Here is an 18,020-nt window from a genome sequence, read left to right as displayed (position 1 = left end):
TCTTCAATTCTGTATCTCTCTCCCACTGATGAGGATCTCCTGCCTTTAAGCAAATATTTACAATAATGAACATTTCTTTGGACTTCTTCCAGTGGTTAAAACTCTGAAATTCCAATGCAGGAGCTGTGGGTTGGATCCCTACACATATAACATCTTACACACACACACACACACACACTGAAATACTACTCAGTCATAAAAAAAGAATGAAATTCTGCCATTTGCAACAATGTGGATGGACATGGAAGGTATTCAGTTCAGTTCAGTTCAGTTCAGTCGCTCAGTCGTGTCCGACTCTTCTCGACCCCATGAGTCGCAGCACGCCAGGCCTCCCTGTCCATCACCAACTCCCGGAGTTCGCTCAGACTCACGTCCATCGAGTCAGTGATGCCATCCAGCCATCTCATCCTCTGTCGTCCCCTTCTCCTCCTGCCCCCAATCCCTCCCAGCATCAGGGTCTTTTCCAATGAGTCAACTCTTCGCATGAGATGGCCAAAGTATTAGGCTTAGTGAAATAAGTCAGACAGAGAAAGATAAATACTCTCTATATTATTACTTACATGTGGCATCCAAACAATAAAACAGACAAATGAATAGAACAAAATAGAAACTCACTGAAGGCTTCCCTGGTGGCCCAGATGATAAAGAATCTGCCTGCAGTGTGTGAGACCTGGGTTCAATCCCTCGGTCAGGAAGATCCCCTGGGGAAGGGAATGGCAACCCACTCCAGTATTCTTGCCTGGAGGATCCCGTGGACAGAGGAGCCTGGCGGGCTACAGCCCATGGGGACCCAAAGAGTTGGACATAACTGCATGACTAACACACAGTCACGGATGTAGAGAATAAACTAGTGGTCACTCGGGAGGGGAGGAGGGCCAAGAGATGGGTATCTGATTAAGAGGCACACACTACTATGTATAAGGCAAATAAGCAACAAGGGTGTATTATACAGCACAGGGAAATATAGCCATTATTTTGCAGTGAGTTTAATAACTTTAAATCATATAAATAATCTACTGTAAATAATAAAATAATCTATAAAAATATTAAATCACTGTGCTGTTCACCCAAAACTAATATAAACCAACTATACTTCAGTTTAAAAAACGGCCCCAGCAGAAGAATATTTCTTTCCTCTAGAATAAGTTTCTTAAGGCCCATCCAATGAGAGCATTGGTGAAGAGAAATCCACCAAACTAAGCCAGTAGTCCTCCACGTAGGTAACTGACCGTAAGCCCAACCGCTGGAATAGTTTCTAAACTCTGCATATGCTTCTGCTTATCATAGAAAAACATTTCATTCACATGCAAAAGTCCTCACCAAAAAAAAAAAAAATGATAAAGAGTCATATGGGTCAGGTCTGGGCTTTCCTGGTGGCTCAGGTGGTAAAGAATCTGCCTCTGATGCAGGAGACCCAGGTTTGAATTCTGTGGTGGGGAAGACTCCCCTAGAGAAGGAAATGGCAACCCACTCCAGTATTCTTGCCTGGAGAATTCCATGGACAGAGGAGCCTGGCGGGCTACAGTCCATGGGGTCGCAGACAGTCAGACACGACTGAGTGACTAACATTTCCAGCTCACATGGGTCAGGTCTGGCCTCTTGGGATAGCTGTCTACCTCTGATGCCATTTCCTTTTTTCCTGGTCTGAGAATAATCTCTCCTGCGCTTGAGCATGGATGTGAGAAGATTGGGGGCCAGCAGTCCTCTCCATAGATGAGTCAGATATCATAGCAGAATCTACAGATTTGGGGAGTTTCCTGTCTTCTCAAGGAAGGCCTTAATGTAAGTTGAGATTCCTGCATCTGCCAGGAGCTGTCCTTCCTTATTTACCTGGGAGTGCTACTAGGAACTCTGAAGCAAGGTACCAGGCTATTTTTCCCAGGAGTTTTGTAACTCCTTAAAGTTCACCTAGGCTCTTTAAAGCTGTCTGGTTATAGTCTGTGCATATTCTCAACAATGTTTCCATTTATACCCCATTAAAAGAAGAGATTCTTATTGAATTTATGCAGGTAACTACACTGCCATAAAAAAAGAATACTTGCTAAGAGTTTCCAAATTCTGGAAGGATCAGGTAGAGAGACAATATAAACGTTTCACTTCAGCTTACAAAGGTATAATTTGCCAAACTGTTGTCATAATTAAATGAGAGTGAAATGTTTCCTTATGTCTAGAAAAACAAAGATTAAAAGCCAGCATTTCAAAGGGCCGTAAAAATGGAAAGTATCTTCAACCCTTCACTCAGTCCTGTGTAATGAATCCTTGTTGATCTTAAACTTCTGTTGGCAGCTTATGAAGCCATCGGCTTCTCCATTAGGATTCTTCAATTCCTTATTCAGTGCAGTGGTATGAGCTGGAGGTTATCAGAAACCTGTGATTGTTGAAAAAAGACATTTCAATGTAAATGAATTAAACATTGAGTTCAAAACAGTTTCTCAGCCCCACCAGCTACATTTCAGTGGCCAGATGTGGCCAGTGGCTACCACACTGAACACATTTCAGATACAGAACATTTCCATGGTCACTGGAGGGTCTATGTCAGGACTGGCTTAGATCACTTAGGTTTTCAGAATTATTACACTAGAGCCCCTAGGGCTTCCCTGATAGCTCAGGTGGTAAAGAATCCGCGTGCAGTGCAGGAGATCCCGGTTCGATTCCTGGGTCAGGAAGATCCCCTGGAGAAAGGGATAGGCTACCCACTCCAGTGTTCTTGGGCTTCCCTGGTGGCTCAGCTGGTAAAGAATCTGCCTGCAATGTGGGAGACCTGGGTTTGATCCCTGAGTTGGGAAGATCCCCTGGAGAAGGCAAAGGCTACCCACTCCAGCATTCTGGCCTAGAGAACTCCATGGACTGTATGGTCCATGGGGTCGCAAAGAGTTGGACACTACTGAGCAACTTTCACTTTCACTATAGGCCCTAGAAAACGAGGATTTGGGCTGAGCACCGTGAGATCCCGAAAGCGCACAGTCTTACAGAGCATCCTATCAGTGGTTCTTGGGGACTCTTGGTTGCACGCGGGCCCTCTGGGCACTTCAAGTCTCAGCTTGGCCGGTGCCCAGCCCACAGGACACGTCCTCCGCCTGGGCCAGGTTGACCAGTCTGTTCCTGCTGACGTTCGGTAAATGGTGACATTCCCCAGGCACTTCCTCCTGTCACTCATGGTGCTGAGCACTGTACGTAGACAAGCTCATGTAACCGTCAGCAGATCCCTAGGAAACAGGAGCTAATATGACCCCAGTTTATATGGGAGAAACCCGAGGCTTGTGAGGGCTGTTTTTAAAGATTATTATTTCAGTTTCTGAATCTAAACCAGGACTCTCTGGCTACTCTTTACACTTTTTCAGCCTCATGGAATTCAAATTTTCACAAAATATATCTTTAAAGAAATAAAATATAGCGGTTTACATTTCTGCCAAAACTGCCCTTCCACCAGCCAGCAGCTTGGCTTTGTCTGCTGCAGGAGCTGGCAGAGAAAGCTCTCTAGGTCAGAGGTGGGCAGACTGCGGCTGTCCAGCCCACAGCCTGTTTGTGCAAATAAGGACTTTTTGGCACAGTCATGTCTGGACTGCTTTAACGCAAAGTCCTTTAGCTGCGACAGAGACTTATTGGCCCAGAAAGGCTAAAAATCTTGCCATGAGACCCTTGAAAAGAAAGGTGACTGATCGCTGCTTCTGTATAGCTTCAGGATTCAAAGAGAAAAGGTTGAGCCAAAGGGTGTCCTAGGGATTGGATGTGGAAGACCAAGGGGGAGGTGAGCATCTTGGATAGCTTCATGGATTCTGGCTTGAGCCACCAGAGGTGCTAGGTTCCAAGGTGGGAATGATTTGGGAGACACACCAGTGGGTTTATAAGGGTTCGTTTAATTTAGGATGTGTTAAATTGAATTAGAGCCAAGTAAGCCTTAGCAAGTGCAAGGAGTGTGTGTTTAAGCCTGCAAATATTTTTTTAAGCTGCCTTCATATACACCCATTACCTCGTGTCCAGGAATGTAGCTCTGCCCATGATTTCTGATTTGCAGATCAAGCTTAGAAATTGATGGCGATTAAGTTATTCATTCATGTATTCAAAAATATTTTACCAACACCATAAAGAAAGTCAATGTATGAATAAGAAAGTCATCAAAGGTAATTTCAGTACACATTACATAGACGAGATCAATATCCGTAATATGTAAAGAACTCTTATAAATAGATAAGACAAAGACCAACCACCCAATCAGAAGTGGGGACAGAGGAAACAGTAATTAACAGTGAAGAAATGAAACTGTTTCTAATAGTGTTTTGACCCAGCTTTCAGTAAAGATTTTAAAATGTGTTCCTATATACTGACGTGGCCTGTCCACATGCACTGTTAGTCAGAGTCTCCTCTGGTCCTCTTTATGAAGGGCAATTTGGAAAGAGCTGCTCCCAAATTTGAAATGTACATATACTCTGATGCAGTACCTTCCGTTCTAAAACCTGTGCTGATAAGCTTCCAATTATGTGCAATGACACACTTTGAAAGAAGGTTATTCCAGTCATGTTGGTAGTAAGAAAAGACCAGAAGCCACCTAAATGTCCAGCCTTTGGACACTGGTTATACAAATCATGGTAAAGTCACTCAGTGAAATAGTCTACTGCTATTAAAAAGAATGAGGCAGTACTGTATGGACGGATATGACAAAATTTCTAAAATATATTCATTTGTTAGCTAAAAAAAAAAACAAAAGCAGGAGTGTTTATGGTAGGATATCATTCACGTTAAAGAAAGAAACGGAGGGATGGGGCAGATGAAACGTACTTCTGTTTATTTAAATACACACATGCATATACATGCATCAGTTCAGTCCAGTCGCTCAGTCGTGCCCAACTCTTTGCAGCCCCATGAATCTCAGCACGCCAGGCCTCCCTGTCCATCACCAACTCCCGGAGTTCACCCAAACTCATGTCCATTGAGTTGGTGATGCCATCCACCCATCTCATCCTCTGTCGTCCCCTTCTCCTCCTGCCCCCAATCCCTCCCAGCATCAGAGTCTTTTCCAATGAGTCAACTCTTCGCATGAGGTGGCCAAAGTACTGGAGTTTCCGCTTTAGCATCATTCCTTCCAAAGAAATCCCAGGGCTGATCTCCTTCAGAATGGACTGGTTGAGGGACTCTCAAGAGTCTTCTCCAACACCACAGTTCAAAAGCATCAATTCTTCGGCACTCAGCTTTCTTCACAGTCCAACTCTCACATCCATACATGACCACTGGAAAAACAATAGCCTTGACTAGATGGACCTTTGTTGGCAAAGTAATGTCTCTGCTTTTGAATATGCTATCTAGGTTGGTCATAACTTTCCTTCCAAGGAGTAAGCGTCTTTTAATTTCATGGCTACAGTCACCATCTGCAGTGATTTTGGAGCCCCAAAAAATAAAGTCTGACACTGTTTCCACTGTTTCCCCATCTATTTCCCATGAAGTGATGGGACCAGATGCCATGATCTTTGTTTTCTGCATGTTGAGTTTTAAGCCAACTTTTTCACTCTCCTCTTTCACTTTCATCAAGAGGCTCTTTAGTTCCTCTTCACTTTCTGCCATAAGGGTGGTGTCATCTGCATATCTGAGGTTATTGATATTTCTCCTGGCAATCTTGATTCCAGCCTGTGCTTCCTCCAGCCCAGTGTTTCTCATGATGTACTCTGCATATAAGTTAAATAAGCAGGGTGACAATATACAGCCTTGACGTACTCCTTTTCCTATTTGGAACCAGTCTGTTGTTCCATGTCCAGTTCTAACTGTTGCTTTCTGACCTGCATACAGGTTTCTTAAGAGGCAGGTCAGGTGGTCTGGTATTCCCATCTCTTTCAGAATTTTCCACAGTTTATTGTGATCCACACAGTCAAAAGCTTGGCATAGTCAATAAAGCAGAAATAGATGTTTTTCTAGAACTCTCTTGCTTTTTTGATGATCCAGCAGATGTTGGCAATTTGATCTCTGGTTCCTCTGCCTTTTCTAAAACCAGCTTGAACATCTGAAGTTCACGGTTCATGTATTGCTGAAGCCTGGCTTGGAGAATTTTGAGCATTACTTTATTAGCATGTGAGATGAGTGCAATTGTGCGGTAGTTTGAGCATTCTTTGGCATTGCCTTTCTTTTGGATTGGAATGAAAACTGACCTTTTCCAGTCCTGTGGCCACTGCTGACTTTTCCAAATTTGCTGGCATATTGAGTGCAGCACTTTCACAGCATCATCTTTCAGGATTTGGAATAGCTCAACTGGAATTCCATCACCTCCACTAGCTTTGTTCGTAGTGATGCTTTCTAAGGCCCACTTGACTTCACATTTCAGGATGTCTGGCTCTAAGTGAGTAATAATTAAGCATACAAATAAATGAATACATATTTATCTCTGATGGCATGGATAGGAAATTGGCTAATGCTAGTGGAGGTTACCTTCAGTAGGAAACATGGCTGGGAGAGCTGGAGGGGAAGGAGATGTACTCCTTTCTGTATGATATTTTATCCTGTTGGAAGGTTTCACTACTGTTGCTGAAACCAAGTCTCCCCTCGATCCATTCCCCCTTTCTTCCAGGACATGAAAGCCCTGAATCTCAGCTGGAATCCTGCTCCCTGAAGGGAAGACAGCATTTCTCACTTCTTGTCCCAGGAGTCCATTTGATTAAGGTCTGGCCAGTGAGCATCCCTGGGCTTCCCAGTGGTGAAGACTTTGCCTGCCAGTGAAGGAGATGTGGGTTCCCCTGGGTCGGGAAGATCCGCTGGAGGAGGCAATGGCAACCCAGTCCAGTATGCTTGCCTGGAGAATCCCATGGACAGAGGAGCCTGGCAGGCTACAGTCCATGGGGTTGCAAGAGTTGGACATGACTGCGCGTGCACTCAGGGACCATCCATAACAGACAGCCCGGGCGAGGTGTGTTTCCCCACGTGTGTGCCCATCCATAGGAGGGTCTCAACTGTCACCAGCAGGCCTGAGAAGTTGAGGGGACATCTTGGGGGTTTGAGAGTAGGCCATTGTGAGCAGCAGTGAGTGTGTGGGTATTTGGGAGAGGGGTCACCGCGTGCCTGGGGGTCACTGTATCTGAAGATGGTGCAGGGCGGGCCCCCAGACCCCAGTGCCACCCCCGCCCCGGGCATCCAGGCCCTTGGGTCTCCGTGGCTCGGCAGTGTTACACGGTTCTTCCCTGTGAACCCCACGTCCCGTCTCCTGAAGACCTGGGTGGGGGAGGGGCGCTGGGGGGCCCAGGTGGAACCCCCGCCAGGGAGACAGTGATGCCGGGACGCTGGCTCACAGAGGGGGTGTGAGGCCAGGATTCCCAGCGCTCCAACCCTGAGACGACAAAAGCGGAGCCAGCACGAGCCCCTGCTGCACTTTGTTGCGGGCGCGGCTGGAACCACTCGGTCTGCGTCCCCGTGGGCCGGGGCGGGGCCGGTGGTCGCCGGCCGCCCCCTCCGCGCTTTTGTGCCGGGGTCCCCAGGCGCGTGTGCAGGGAAGCCCCGCCGCGCGACGCCGGGAGCCGCCGGGCCCGCCCGCCCGCCCCGACTCAGCCCTGGGCAGCCCGGGGCCGAGCCGCCGCCGCGCCTCCGAGGGTCTGCGCCATCCGGGCGAGTGCGCAGTGCGGGCGGGGGGCGGCGGGCGGGCGCTGCGGGGTCGCCGCGGGAGGCGGAGGCGCCCCGCGGGCGGTGCGGTGCGTGCCGGCGGCGGGGCGCGGGCGCGCGCCGGGGAGACCCCGAGGAGCCCGCGGCTCCCCGAGGGCGCCGCAGTCCTCAGACCCTTCTGAGCGCCAGGCGGGCGACTCGTGGTCCGAGGGCTCCTCGGGCCGCCGGCGAGCGAGCAGGCTGGAGGGCAGCGAGGAGGACTGGGCCGTGCGGGTGAGGGCCTGGCTGGGCCTCCTCCCCGGGCAGGTGCAGGAGGAGCAGGCGCCCGGCCCGGAGCCGCCCGGAGGTACGAGGGCCGGTCTGCGCGCCGCGCGGCTCCCATGGCGGCCGGGCGCTCCGGGGAGGCGGCGGGGCCGGGGCTCCCTCCGGAGCGGCCGGAGGGAGCCCAGCAGGCTGGCTTGGGGAGCCCCGAGGGGAGCCTGGGGGTGCGGGGGCCGGGAGCCCCTCCGGAGCCTTTCGGGGCACCGGAGCAAGCTGGCGAGAAGCGCGCCTGCCGAAGCGTCCTGGAGCCTCGGGTGTCCGCGCCCGCGCCTGCGGCCGGCGGGGCCCGGGAGCGCGCCGGAGCGCGCCTCTGAGGGGGGCGGCCTCCGGGGGCGACCGAGGGTCTGCCCCGGGGGGGCCCGAGGGGATCCTGTGTCTGGGGGCCGATTGCGGCTTTGCAAACGTCTGTGCCTTCCTGCCCCGTGTCCAAAGTATCTGTTTGGAAATCGGTGTTTCTGCAAGTTCATACGTGCATGTGTCTGTCTGTGACTGTCTGGATTGTCTGCTCTTTCAAGCTCCGTGAACCTGAATCTGCACGTTTGTGTGTGTGGATTTGTCAGCGGGTCTTAGCGTTTCCAAAAGGCCCGTGAGCTGAGAGGGTGTCTCTGATTTTCCAGGAATGTCTGTGACTGCAGTGTGGGTGTGGATATGTGTGTGTCTGTGTGCACGCCTGGGTGTCTCTGAGGGTGTCTGAGAGAGACACGCCAGGGTGTCTCTCTGCATATCTGTCTGATTTGATTTCCTGGTAGGTTTCAATTTTTTCCAAGCCTATACTCCCAAAGGAGTGATTCTGAGGTTTAAAGAAAACCATCTGGAGAGAGTGTAAAGGGGAGTGACGGGGGTCTGAGAGGGGGAGGCCTCTGGGGGTGGGTCCCCAGGTGAGACACAGGGTGGACCCTGGGGTGTCAGACAGAGGTGGTCTGGGTGTCCCCTAGGGTGTCCTTTGAGATCTAAGTGTGCAAAGGTGTGTGTCCTCCGTGTGTGTGCCTGGAAGAGCCCAGTATTTGAAGCTGTATTTGCACATCTGTGTGTGTGTGTGTGTGTGCGTGTGCCTGAGCTTCCCCGAACCTCAGGATGTTACTGCCCATCTGCGTGTGTTTCAGGATCTATAAGTGCGTCTTCATTTGCACACGTGGGGCTCTGGGGCCAGGGGTGTGTCTGGGAGTTGCTGAGAGTGTCCTCCTGTGAGTCCCGGGCAGGGGGTCAGCTCCCGAGAGGGAGTCACTGTGTGTCTGTGATCCTGCAGGACCCACCCCCACCCCCGAGGGGTCCCCAGCGCCCCCCACCCCTGGGTCTCTGAAGCCCGAGCCTCTGTGCCTTTCCCAGGAAGGCCTGGCCTGGGCAGTGGGGGAGGGGCGCTGGGGGGAGGGCTGTGCGCTGAGGTCCAGCAGGGACACCTCAGAAGAGGGACAGTGATGCTGGCAGGCTGGGGGTCTTCCTGGAGGAAGAGGCCCGGGACCCTCCCCACGAATAATGAAGTTGCGGTGAACAATCCGACACTTGTGCGGGTGTCAGAGACTGTGTTAACCACCTGACTTGCTGTTTGGGGTTTGGGGGGGGCTTGTGTCTCCGAGCAACCGAGCTGCGTTCATTCTCTTGGGTTTGTCCACAGGCTCCGCAGGCATCCCCAGAGCCAGCCCTGTCCGGGCGTCAAGGAAAAGCACCGGGCCCCCCATCCCGCTTGTGCCCAGGGTTGAAGAGAGACCCGGGTCGCGATGTCAGTCTCGAGGTCAGTTCTGCGGCCGCAGTCCTGAAGGGTCTCCGCCTTTCGGGCAGGATGGCGCTGCAGGGGTCTCCGTGGGGAGCACAGGGAGGCACCCAGGGAGGATGTGCGGGGGCCTCCTGGGTGGTGGGTCCCAGGGGCATGGGCTGGGGGCCACAGAGACCCGATGGGGCGGGCGGTGGGGGCCCCTTGAGGAGCCAAGCCTCCCTGAGGGCAGCCTCACCTTCTGAGCTTCCCGACCCCTCCCAAGTCTGAGGGTTTCTGGGGTCACCAGGAGGCACAAAGACTGCAGCGGGCAGGGGAGGCTGGGGTGTCTGCAAGAGGAGGTGGCGGGGACCCCCTCCTGGTCCGAGGGTTTTCAGTTCAGTCTCTCAGTCGTGTCCGACTCTTTGCGACCCCGTGGACTGCGCACGCCAGCCCTCCCTGTCCATTACCAACTCCCAGAGTCCACCCAAACCCATGTCCACTGAGTCGGTGATGCCATCCAACCATCTCATCCTCTGTCGTCCCCTTCTCCTGCTGCCCTCAGTCTTTCCCAGCATCAAGGTCTTTTTCAATGAGTCAGCTCTTCTCATCAGGTGGCCAAAGTATTGGAGTTTCAGCTTCATCATCAGTCCTTCCAATGAATACTCAGGACTGATCTCCTTTAGGATGGACTGGTTGGATCTCCTTGCAGTCCAAGGGCCTCTCAAGAGTCTTCTCCAACCCCACAGCTCATTTTAGGGAGCACAGGGGCAGACCTGTGGACTTCTGAGTTTGTGGGAGGAGGCAGGACTTTGGGAGGGGAGTGCTGCAGGACCCAGGAGAGGTCGGGTGTGGATCGTGGTCCAGGCACAGCCCTGACCAAAGAGAACATCCAGAAATTATTTCTGGGGGGCAGTCCAGAGGGGAGTCTGGGGCAGGGGAACTTCTGAAGGCGTTTGGAGGTCCTCTGAGGACGCCTATGATGATGCGCTGCTGAGTAAGGCCTTGGAAATGGGCTTGTCGACCTCCAGGGATTCTGGGGGGTCATGTCTGGTTGTGGGGGGGTGCCTCCCAGAGGGGCGGCCTCCGGGGAGGTGCCATGGGGAGCGCCTCTCAGAGCGCCCGGGCCCGGTGGGGACGGCGGGCGCGCACGGGCGGCGTGTTTCTTCACTCTGGGGCGGCGGGGCGGCGTGTCCGCAGGCGGCTCTCGGTTCTTTAGAATAAACCTCTGGGTGCCCCTGGTGCCCCAGACACCTGGAGAGCGTCCTGGAGAGACGGAGTGCGGGAGAGGCCCCGAGGGTCACCGCGTTCCTGGGGGGTCGTCCCAGCTCTGAGGGCCCCGGAGGGCCGACCCAGTTCTGAAGCCCACCTGACCTGGTGACCCGCCCCTTGTCCCTGTGCCTCAGCAGTTCAGTGACCCGGGGGGCTTCTCCCTCTTGCAGGGTTCCTCTCCCCCGGACGACCTGGCCCAGAAGGAGGCCCTGGTGGGGAGGGGCGCTGGGGAGGTCAGAGGTCAGGCTGGAGGGTCCCAGCATCAGAGACAGTGATTCAGGGAAGGTGGGTGGGAGCTGGTGGGGGAGGCCCCCTGACCTCCTCCCCCAACAGCGATAGAGTTGGAGCCGACACAGGACTGCCTTGGTCTGGGTCAGACTGTGTTCTCAACACTTGACATGCATTGAATCCTATTTAATCCTCACATTTCATCATTCTGCTCATTTTGTGGAGGGGAAAGCTGACAGCACAAGAGGTTAAATACCCCCAAACTGGGGCTTTCCAGGTAAAATATATGATAAATACTTAAATGGAAATTTCAGATAAATAATGAATTACCTTTTCGTATAGTAAGTGAGTGAAGTCGCTCAGTCGTGTCCGACTCTTTGCGACCCCATGGACTGTAGCCTACCAGGCTCCTCTGTCCATAGTACTGGAGTGGATTGCCATTTCCTTCTCCACCTTTTAGTATAAGTACGTCCCACATATTCCATGGGACTTGCCAATACTGAAACAAAATTTAGAAGAATAAATACAAAATGAATTTTTATGTCATTAGTGACATGAGCCATGCAGTGTTTGCAGATACTTATGCTAAAAAGTGATCTGTGTGTCTGAAACGCAAATCTCAGGGTGCTGTCTTTCTTGTTGCTGTTGTTAAATCTTGAGATCCCCAGCTAGTGACTGGCAGGCTGGAATCCCCCAGTTCTCACCCCAGACATATGGCCCACGTCCTGCCCGGGGTGATTCTGGGGCCGAAGTGATGCTGGGGCGGAGCCCCTTCCCTGCAGGGCCGGCCCCGCCCCAGGGCTAGGGCCCGGCCCCTCCCCTCACCGCGGTCCTGAGGGCAGGACTGAAGCCTCCTGTACCTGGACCCGGGAGGGCCTGTCTGAACCCCTTGGGCAGGCTGCCTGGGAGCCCTGGGACGGAGCTGAAACATGGTGATGGTAATGCTGACCTTGAGGTGCACTTACTGAGTGCCTGCTGTATGCCAGCCTCCAGAGGCCCTTTGGATACCCAGTTAGCCGAGCTGCAGCTTCCTGGTCCCAGCACTTGGTGCCACAGTTGTTCTAGTTTTAAAGGGGGGTGAGCCCCAGGTACCACGAGCCCTGCCCTTGTCCCTGCCAGGCGCCATGACAACCGCTCTCCCCAGATCACACCCTGGGCCTTGGAGGAAACCAGCAGGAGCCGTTGCCAGCACGTCCCCTTGGATGCTGGGGACCCGGAGACGTGGGAGGGGATGGAGCTGTCTGAGTCCACCCGAGCTCTGAGAGCCACACCCGGGCCCCCCGGCTCCACCGTCCAGGCACTAACTGTCTCCTGTCCGCAGGGAGCACCTGTGGTGCCATGATGCTGCCTCTGAGCACCATCGGGGGCCAGGGAAGGGAGGAGGTGCAGACCAGACCTCCGCAGAGAAGAGGTGAGACCCACGTGGGGCGGAATCTGTGGTCAGGCGGGAGTGGGGAGGTCTCCAGGGCACAGGCGATGGGGAAGCAATGACCCTGAAGACTGGCCCCAAGCCCGAGTGTCTGCCGCTGCTCTCTGAAGGAGGGGGCCCTGAGGGGCGCCCAGCTGTTGTAGCTGACGTGACGATGGTACAACAGATACTGGTCCAGTCCACCGTGTCTTCCCCCACGTATTTTATCAAATCTGTAGCAGCTTATAACCATCACACAAAACACAGACATGCCTCTCCGTCGCTCAGCTTTGTAGTTCCTTCCCCAGACAGCTACTTCCTAGCTCCTTGTCCAGTCTTCCAGAATGTTCTATGCTCACTCATGGAGACAAGGATGTGCATGTATCTGTTACTGTGTATTTATGTCTGATATACGGGTGTGTACTGCACATGCAACTTCCTTCGGTGTTTGGTTTCATTTATTTCTGCTCTGACACAGAATCTTCCAGTCACAGTCCCAAGGCTTTCCACACATCCAGTCACGCATGCTTCACAATGAGGGAGCGACAGGAATTACCTCGTTTTCCAGATGGGAAATCTGAAGGGTGAAAGTGAATAAACAGCTCACGGTGGGATCTGAATCCCTCTGGCCTGGGGGTCTTTGACCTTAAGCACCGTACCCCCTGTCCATCTCTAGGACCCTCCCCCACAAGACGCCCATTTTGTGTTTCAGCTGCCCGGGATTCCACGCCTCTCTGTGCTATATGTGTGCTAAGTTGCTTTGGTCGTGTCTGACCCTTTGCGACCCTACAGATTGTAACCCTGCCTGGCTCTTCTGTCCATGGAATTTTCCCGGCCAGAATACTGGAGTGGGTTGCCATTTCCCTTCTCCAGGGGATCTTCCCGACTCAGGGATTGAACCCAGGTCTCCTGTGTCTCTTGCACTGGCAGGCGGATTCTTTACCACTGAGCCTTCAGGGAAGCTTGACCAGGTTCCTGCAGGTGGCCATTTGGGTTATTCCCAGTCTTTGACGATGACAATAAATGCAGATGGAAATAGGACTATACTTGGGTCACACTGCACCAGGGGAGTGGATCCAGGACTACATGTTTAAAAAGGGAGGTGGAAGCGTCCGAGGGGACGTTTGCACAGGTGGCCTGGATGGTCCTCCAGAGAAGCCGGCTTCCATTCTCAGGAGTGGAGGAGTCTGTAAGCAAATAGATGGATTTGTGGGCAGCTTTCAAATAGCAGGGACTTTCACTCCAAATCGACATGTCCGTCTTCTTCAGGGAATCCCAAGTGTTTTCTGCAGAGACGTGCCCACTGGCACCTGCGTATCAGCTGTGCCTTCCTCCTGGGCACGGGTGCCCCAGGGCGTCATATCTCCAGAGCCCCTGTTGTCTAACCCCAGCCTCTCCACTCACTGACATTCCCTGTCTGTTCCCTGTGGGCCTTCAGGATGCAACTCCATGCATCTCTGCAGGGACTGCTGTGCAACCTCCCGCAAGTGTCCTAACCTCTCCGTTTCCTTCTCTCTAAAGTTGGATGAATATAGTGCCCATCTCAGAGAGTTATCATGAACAACCAAACAAGCTAATACCTGCAAAATACTTAAAATTGTGCCTGACACACAGCAGGTCCTCCACATGTATTAGCCATCGTCACTGGTTTCATAATGAACATTTTATTATTATCGAGTTTCGCAAGCCTCAGCAGGTGAGAGGGCCTCATGCCTCTTTCTTCCTCGCTCAGCCCTGCCTTTTGAGAGAACCACTGGTCAGCGAAGGGAGCCCGCCAGAAAGAATGCAAGAGTGTCAGCCAAACAGGTGCCGACGTGTCCCATGGTGAGTCTGCTTGTTTTCTCCTTTGACCAGAGAACCCTGGGCCTGAGAGGTCAGGCTCATCGCCCACCCTCTCTGCCCAGCAGAGACCCTTGGGTGCCCGGGTGCCCCTTGCCCCTTCCTCGTCCCAGATGTGGCCCCATCCTATGAAGGGGATGGTTTTCCTTGAGGGTCCTGCCCTCTTTCCTGCCTCCTTCTCTTTGCTAATTCCAACCTCTGCTCCAATGTCACCTCCTTCATGAAGCCTCCCTTGACACTGCATGCCCAACCCCTTGCCTTGCTGAATTTCTTCAGCTTTATTATTGCTGCTTGAGATTATACCATTTATCTATTTGTTCCTAATCTGTCCCCCTTAAGAGAGTAGTTCAGGGGGAGGATGGCAGCGGGAAGCCCCGTGTTGTTCAGTGACATGTCCCCTGTCTAGATCAGATGTAACCCATGTCCAGCACTGTATACACTCGGGCTGATTAAATGAAGGAATGAATTAGGGAACGGTCCCTCCTGCGGAGGCAGCTGTGGCCTTGTCCACCTGGGTACCAGTCCTCCTTCTCCTGCTAACCCCCTTGACTTTTCTGGGGGACCACCGGTCTCCACCCACTTTGGGTGGATCTGATCCCATCCTCTGACTAGCTCCAGGTACGCCCCTGACCAATCAGAGCCGGCAGTGCCAAGGTTCCCGGTGATTGGCCCTGGGCTGGCACGTGACTCGCCCTTGGCCAATGAGGCGTCGGCTCTATCTCTGGGCTTCTTAACAGGCACGAGGGGAGGCTGGAGGGACCCTGGTGAGAGGGGTCAGGGGAGGCCCTGGGTCAGATGCCTTCGAGAACGTCTTTCCTACTAGTGCCTGCAACAGTCGTGGGAGGACTCTTTAGAAATTATATTAGAAAAGAAAATGAGTCACAGACGGTATAAAGATCATCCAAATTCGCCAGTTGCTAACATTTTTTCTATTTACATATTTTCTTTAATAAAAGAAATAATATATATGTATATTATAATATATATGTATATATTATGCATATATGTGTATATTTGTTACAGTATATATACACATAACATACCTAAGTGCATCGCCTTAGATACAATATTCTATTATACAGGGTGGGGTTATTGTCACCTTCCTGCATTCAACCCTGATACACGCTGCATCTTATCCCTGTGCTGGTTTTGATATTAACAATATGCTACATACTGTCCATCTGGCATTCTCCCTCCAACACAAGGCCTAGTCTAGGGCAGAGATTGTACTTAGTACCGTATCTGTAGTTTTCTCTAAGCTAGACAGTCTCCTCAGCCTTGTTTGCTTTTTATGGCCCTGACCATTTTGAAGTCCAGAGTCACACCCATCCCGTATTTGGTTTATTGGGTATATTTTTTACCGTCTCCCTGTGAATGAGACTCAGAATAAGCTATGATCTCTGGAGCACCACCTGTGACGCCATGTCCTTCTCAGAACATCACATTTCAATGCACACGAGGTCTGTGCGCTATCACTGGTGATGCGAATTTTGATCCATTGGGCCAAGATGCTTGTTCCATTTCTCCACTGAATAATATCTGACTTTCCCATTTCTAATAGGAACTCATTGGAGAGACACTTGAAGCACTAAATAACTTAGAAGCAGAGAGAATCTTATTGGTCCTTCCAGGTCCTTTGCTCACCACTGAACCAATCATCAGCTAACCTAGAAGCAGAGAGCCTTTTGATTGGTCCTTCCAGGTCCTGTGTCTCTCCACTGAACCAATCATCAGCTAATCCAGAAGCAGAGAGCATTCTGATTGGTCCTTACAGGTCCTTTGCTCACCACGGAACCAATCATCAGCTAACCTAGAAGCAGAGAGCATTCTGATTGGTCTTTCCAGGTCCTGTGTCCTCCACGGAACCAATCAGCTGAGGTGACGCAGGACCCTAATGGCCTCAGGCCGGGTCACCTGACCATAGTAATGCGAAGGAAATCAGATCCCTCCCTTTCCCCATACCTGGAGAACACAAGGAAGGGATGAGGCGGTGATTCTCAGCCAGAGGCAGTTTGTCCCTCAGGGGTGGCCTTCAATGTCTGGAAACATTTTTGTTTGTCACAATTGAAGGGGTCGTGCTAATGGCATCCGGTGGCCAGGAATGCTGCTTAGCATTTCTGCAATACTCAGGAGCCCCTGCCCCACCCACCGCAAGAAGGATCTGGACCCCAAATGTCACAAGTGGGAAGGGCTGGTAACCTGGGAATAGGAGAAGGACGGTTCTGCAGAGGTGAGGGCACCGTGTGGGGGGAACACCATCCTGCCCACCCCAAGCTTCCCAGCTGGCATCCCAGCCCTCTGAGGCTAAGGGCCCAAACTCCAGACTCTCAGCGCTGGGTTCAAACCCGGCGTCAGCCACTACCGGCTGTGGGACCCGGGACCAGTTCTTGAACTCCTCTGTGGCTCAGTTTCCCCATCTGTGAAACAGGGCGGTAGGAACCGCACATGGGGTTGGTTACTAGGAGGAAGAAGTGGGTTCACATCTGTGCTGCGCCTACCTGGGAAAATGGGCTTCCCAGGTGGTGCTAGTGGTAAAGAACTCACCTGTCAGTACAGGAGACACAGGTTTGATCCCTGGGTTGGGAAGATCCCCTGAAGGAGGAGGGCATGGCAACCCACTCCGGTATTCTTGCCTGGAGAATCAAGGTTATGTACTCACTTCTAATCCTGAGTGCTGCATGTTCCCCACCTATACGTCTGATCAAATGCCAGAGTGGGAAAGCTTACCAGTGCCTCCCTACCCCCATTTCCTCATCTGCAGGATGGAAAAATAAGATCAGAGGCCACCTCGTGAGGATTAAATGGGACCTGATATGTCATTCACGCTAAAGCGTCCTAAATGCTCAAAAACCATTGGATAGAAATAGTAGTCCTCTCAGAAATCACTACAGCTTCAATACTGCCAGCACCGTGGGTGATGCTTTCTATTGGGAAGAAGTGTTTAATTTTTTAGGAAAGCAGATGGTTTTAAGAAAACCAGCAAAGCAAACATTGTCACAGCTGACGGGTTTCCAGCTCTCACAAAGCGGCAAACATTGTTACATTTAATGATCCTTTTTTTGGATTACCTTGTTCAGTCCTTACACGCCTCTGTGAGGGAGCAGTTACTTATAGTCCATTATACAGAAATGTAAACTGAGGCCAGGGAAGGGCAGGTTATCTGCCTCAGGATCCCCAGCTGTACTGGGCGAAGAAGGAATTCAACCCTAGGTGGGTCGCCCCTGAAATCCTTGCTCAGCCCCTCCCCCCAGGGCACTAAAGTTCTCCTCTCTTCTCCCTGTTCTTTCCTTCCAGCCGGGTTTTTGCTTCGCTTTCTACATGGATTCGAAAGACTCCGAGTTTGATTCGCAACCTTCTCCTGGAAGTTCGAGAGGTGGCTCCAAGTATACCTCCCCTGCGAAGCCTCGTGCAAAGTATAAGGAGATCCAGGCCTGGGAGTGTCCCCTGTGCTGCCTCAGCGTCCTCTACATCTCCTGAATCCTGAGGACACCCCCGGCCTCCCGCTCCAGGCCACCCGCGCGCCCCCCAAACATGCATGCTGGGCTTCTGTGATGTGAAACCCCCAATATGGCGGCTTCAATAAACCCAACTTGCTGTCTCTCTCAAGGCTGTGGTCTGTGTGTGAAACTCCCAGGACCGGGGCAGTGCAGCTCCGTGCAGTTGGGCAGCCAGGGTCCTTTGACCTCGGAGCTC

The 18,020-nt window shown here is 52.2% G+C and overlaps 1 protein-coding gene across 1 annotated transcript; it reads left to right on the top strand.

Annotated features, from left to right (window-relative positions):
- The first annotated feature begins 7,060 nt into the window (after positions 1-7,060).
- Positions 7,061-17,933, top strand: LOC133229506 (collagen alpha-1(III) chain-like). Its single transcript, XM_061385871.1, has 6 exons — positions 7,061-7,192; positions 7,285-7,918; positions 9,506-9,622; positions 12,402-12,491; positions 14,221-14,312; positions 17,622-17,933. Exons 1-6 carry the CDS (start codon positions 7,061-7,063, stop codon positions 17,802-17,804), a joined length of 1,248 nt encoding a protein of 415 aa, XP_061241855.1. The 3' UTR covers positions 17,805-17,933.
- Positions 17,934-18,020: the final 87 nt, after the last annotated feature.

The sequence above is a fragment of the Bos javanicus genome, chromosome 18 (assembly GCF_032452875.1).
Source record: "Bos javanicus breed banteng chromosome 18, ARS-OSU_banteng_1.0, whole genome shotgun sequence".
NCBI classification, from domain to species: domain Eukaryota; kingdom Metazoa; phylum Chordata; class Mammalia; order Artiodactyla; family Bovidae; genus Bos; species Bos javanicus.
Note: the sequence above shows the minus strand (reverse complement) of the source record. Positions and strands in the feature narration are given on the sequence as shown.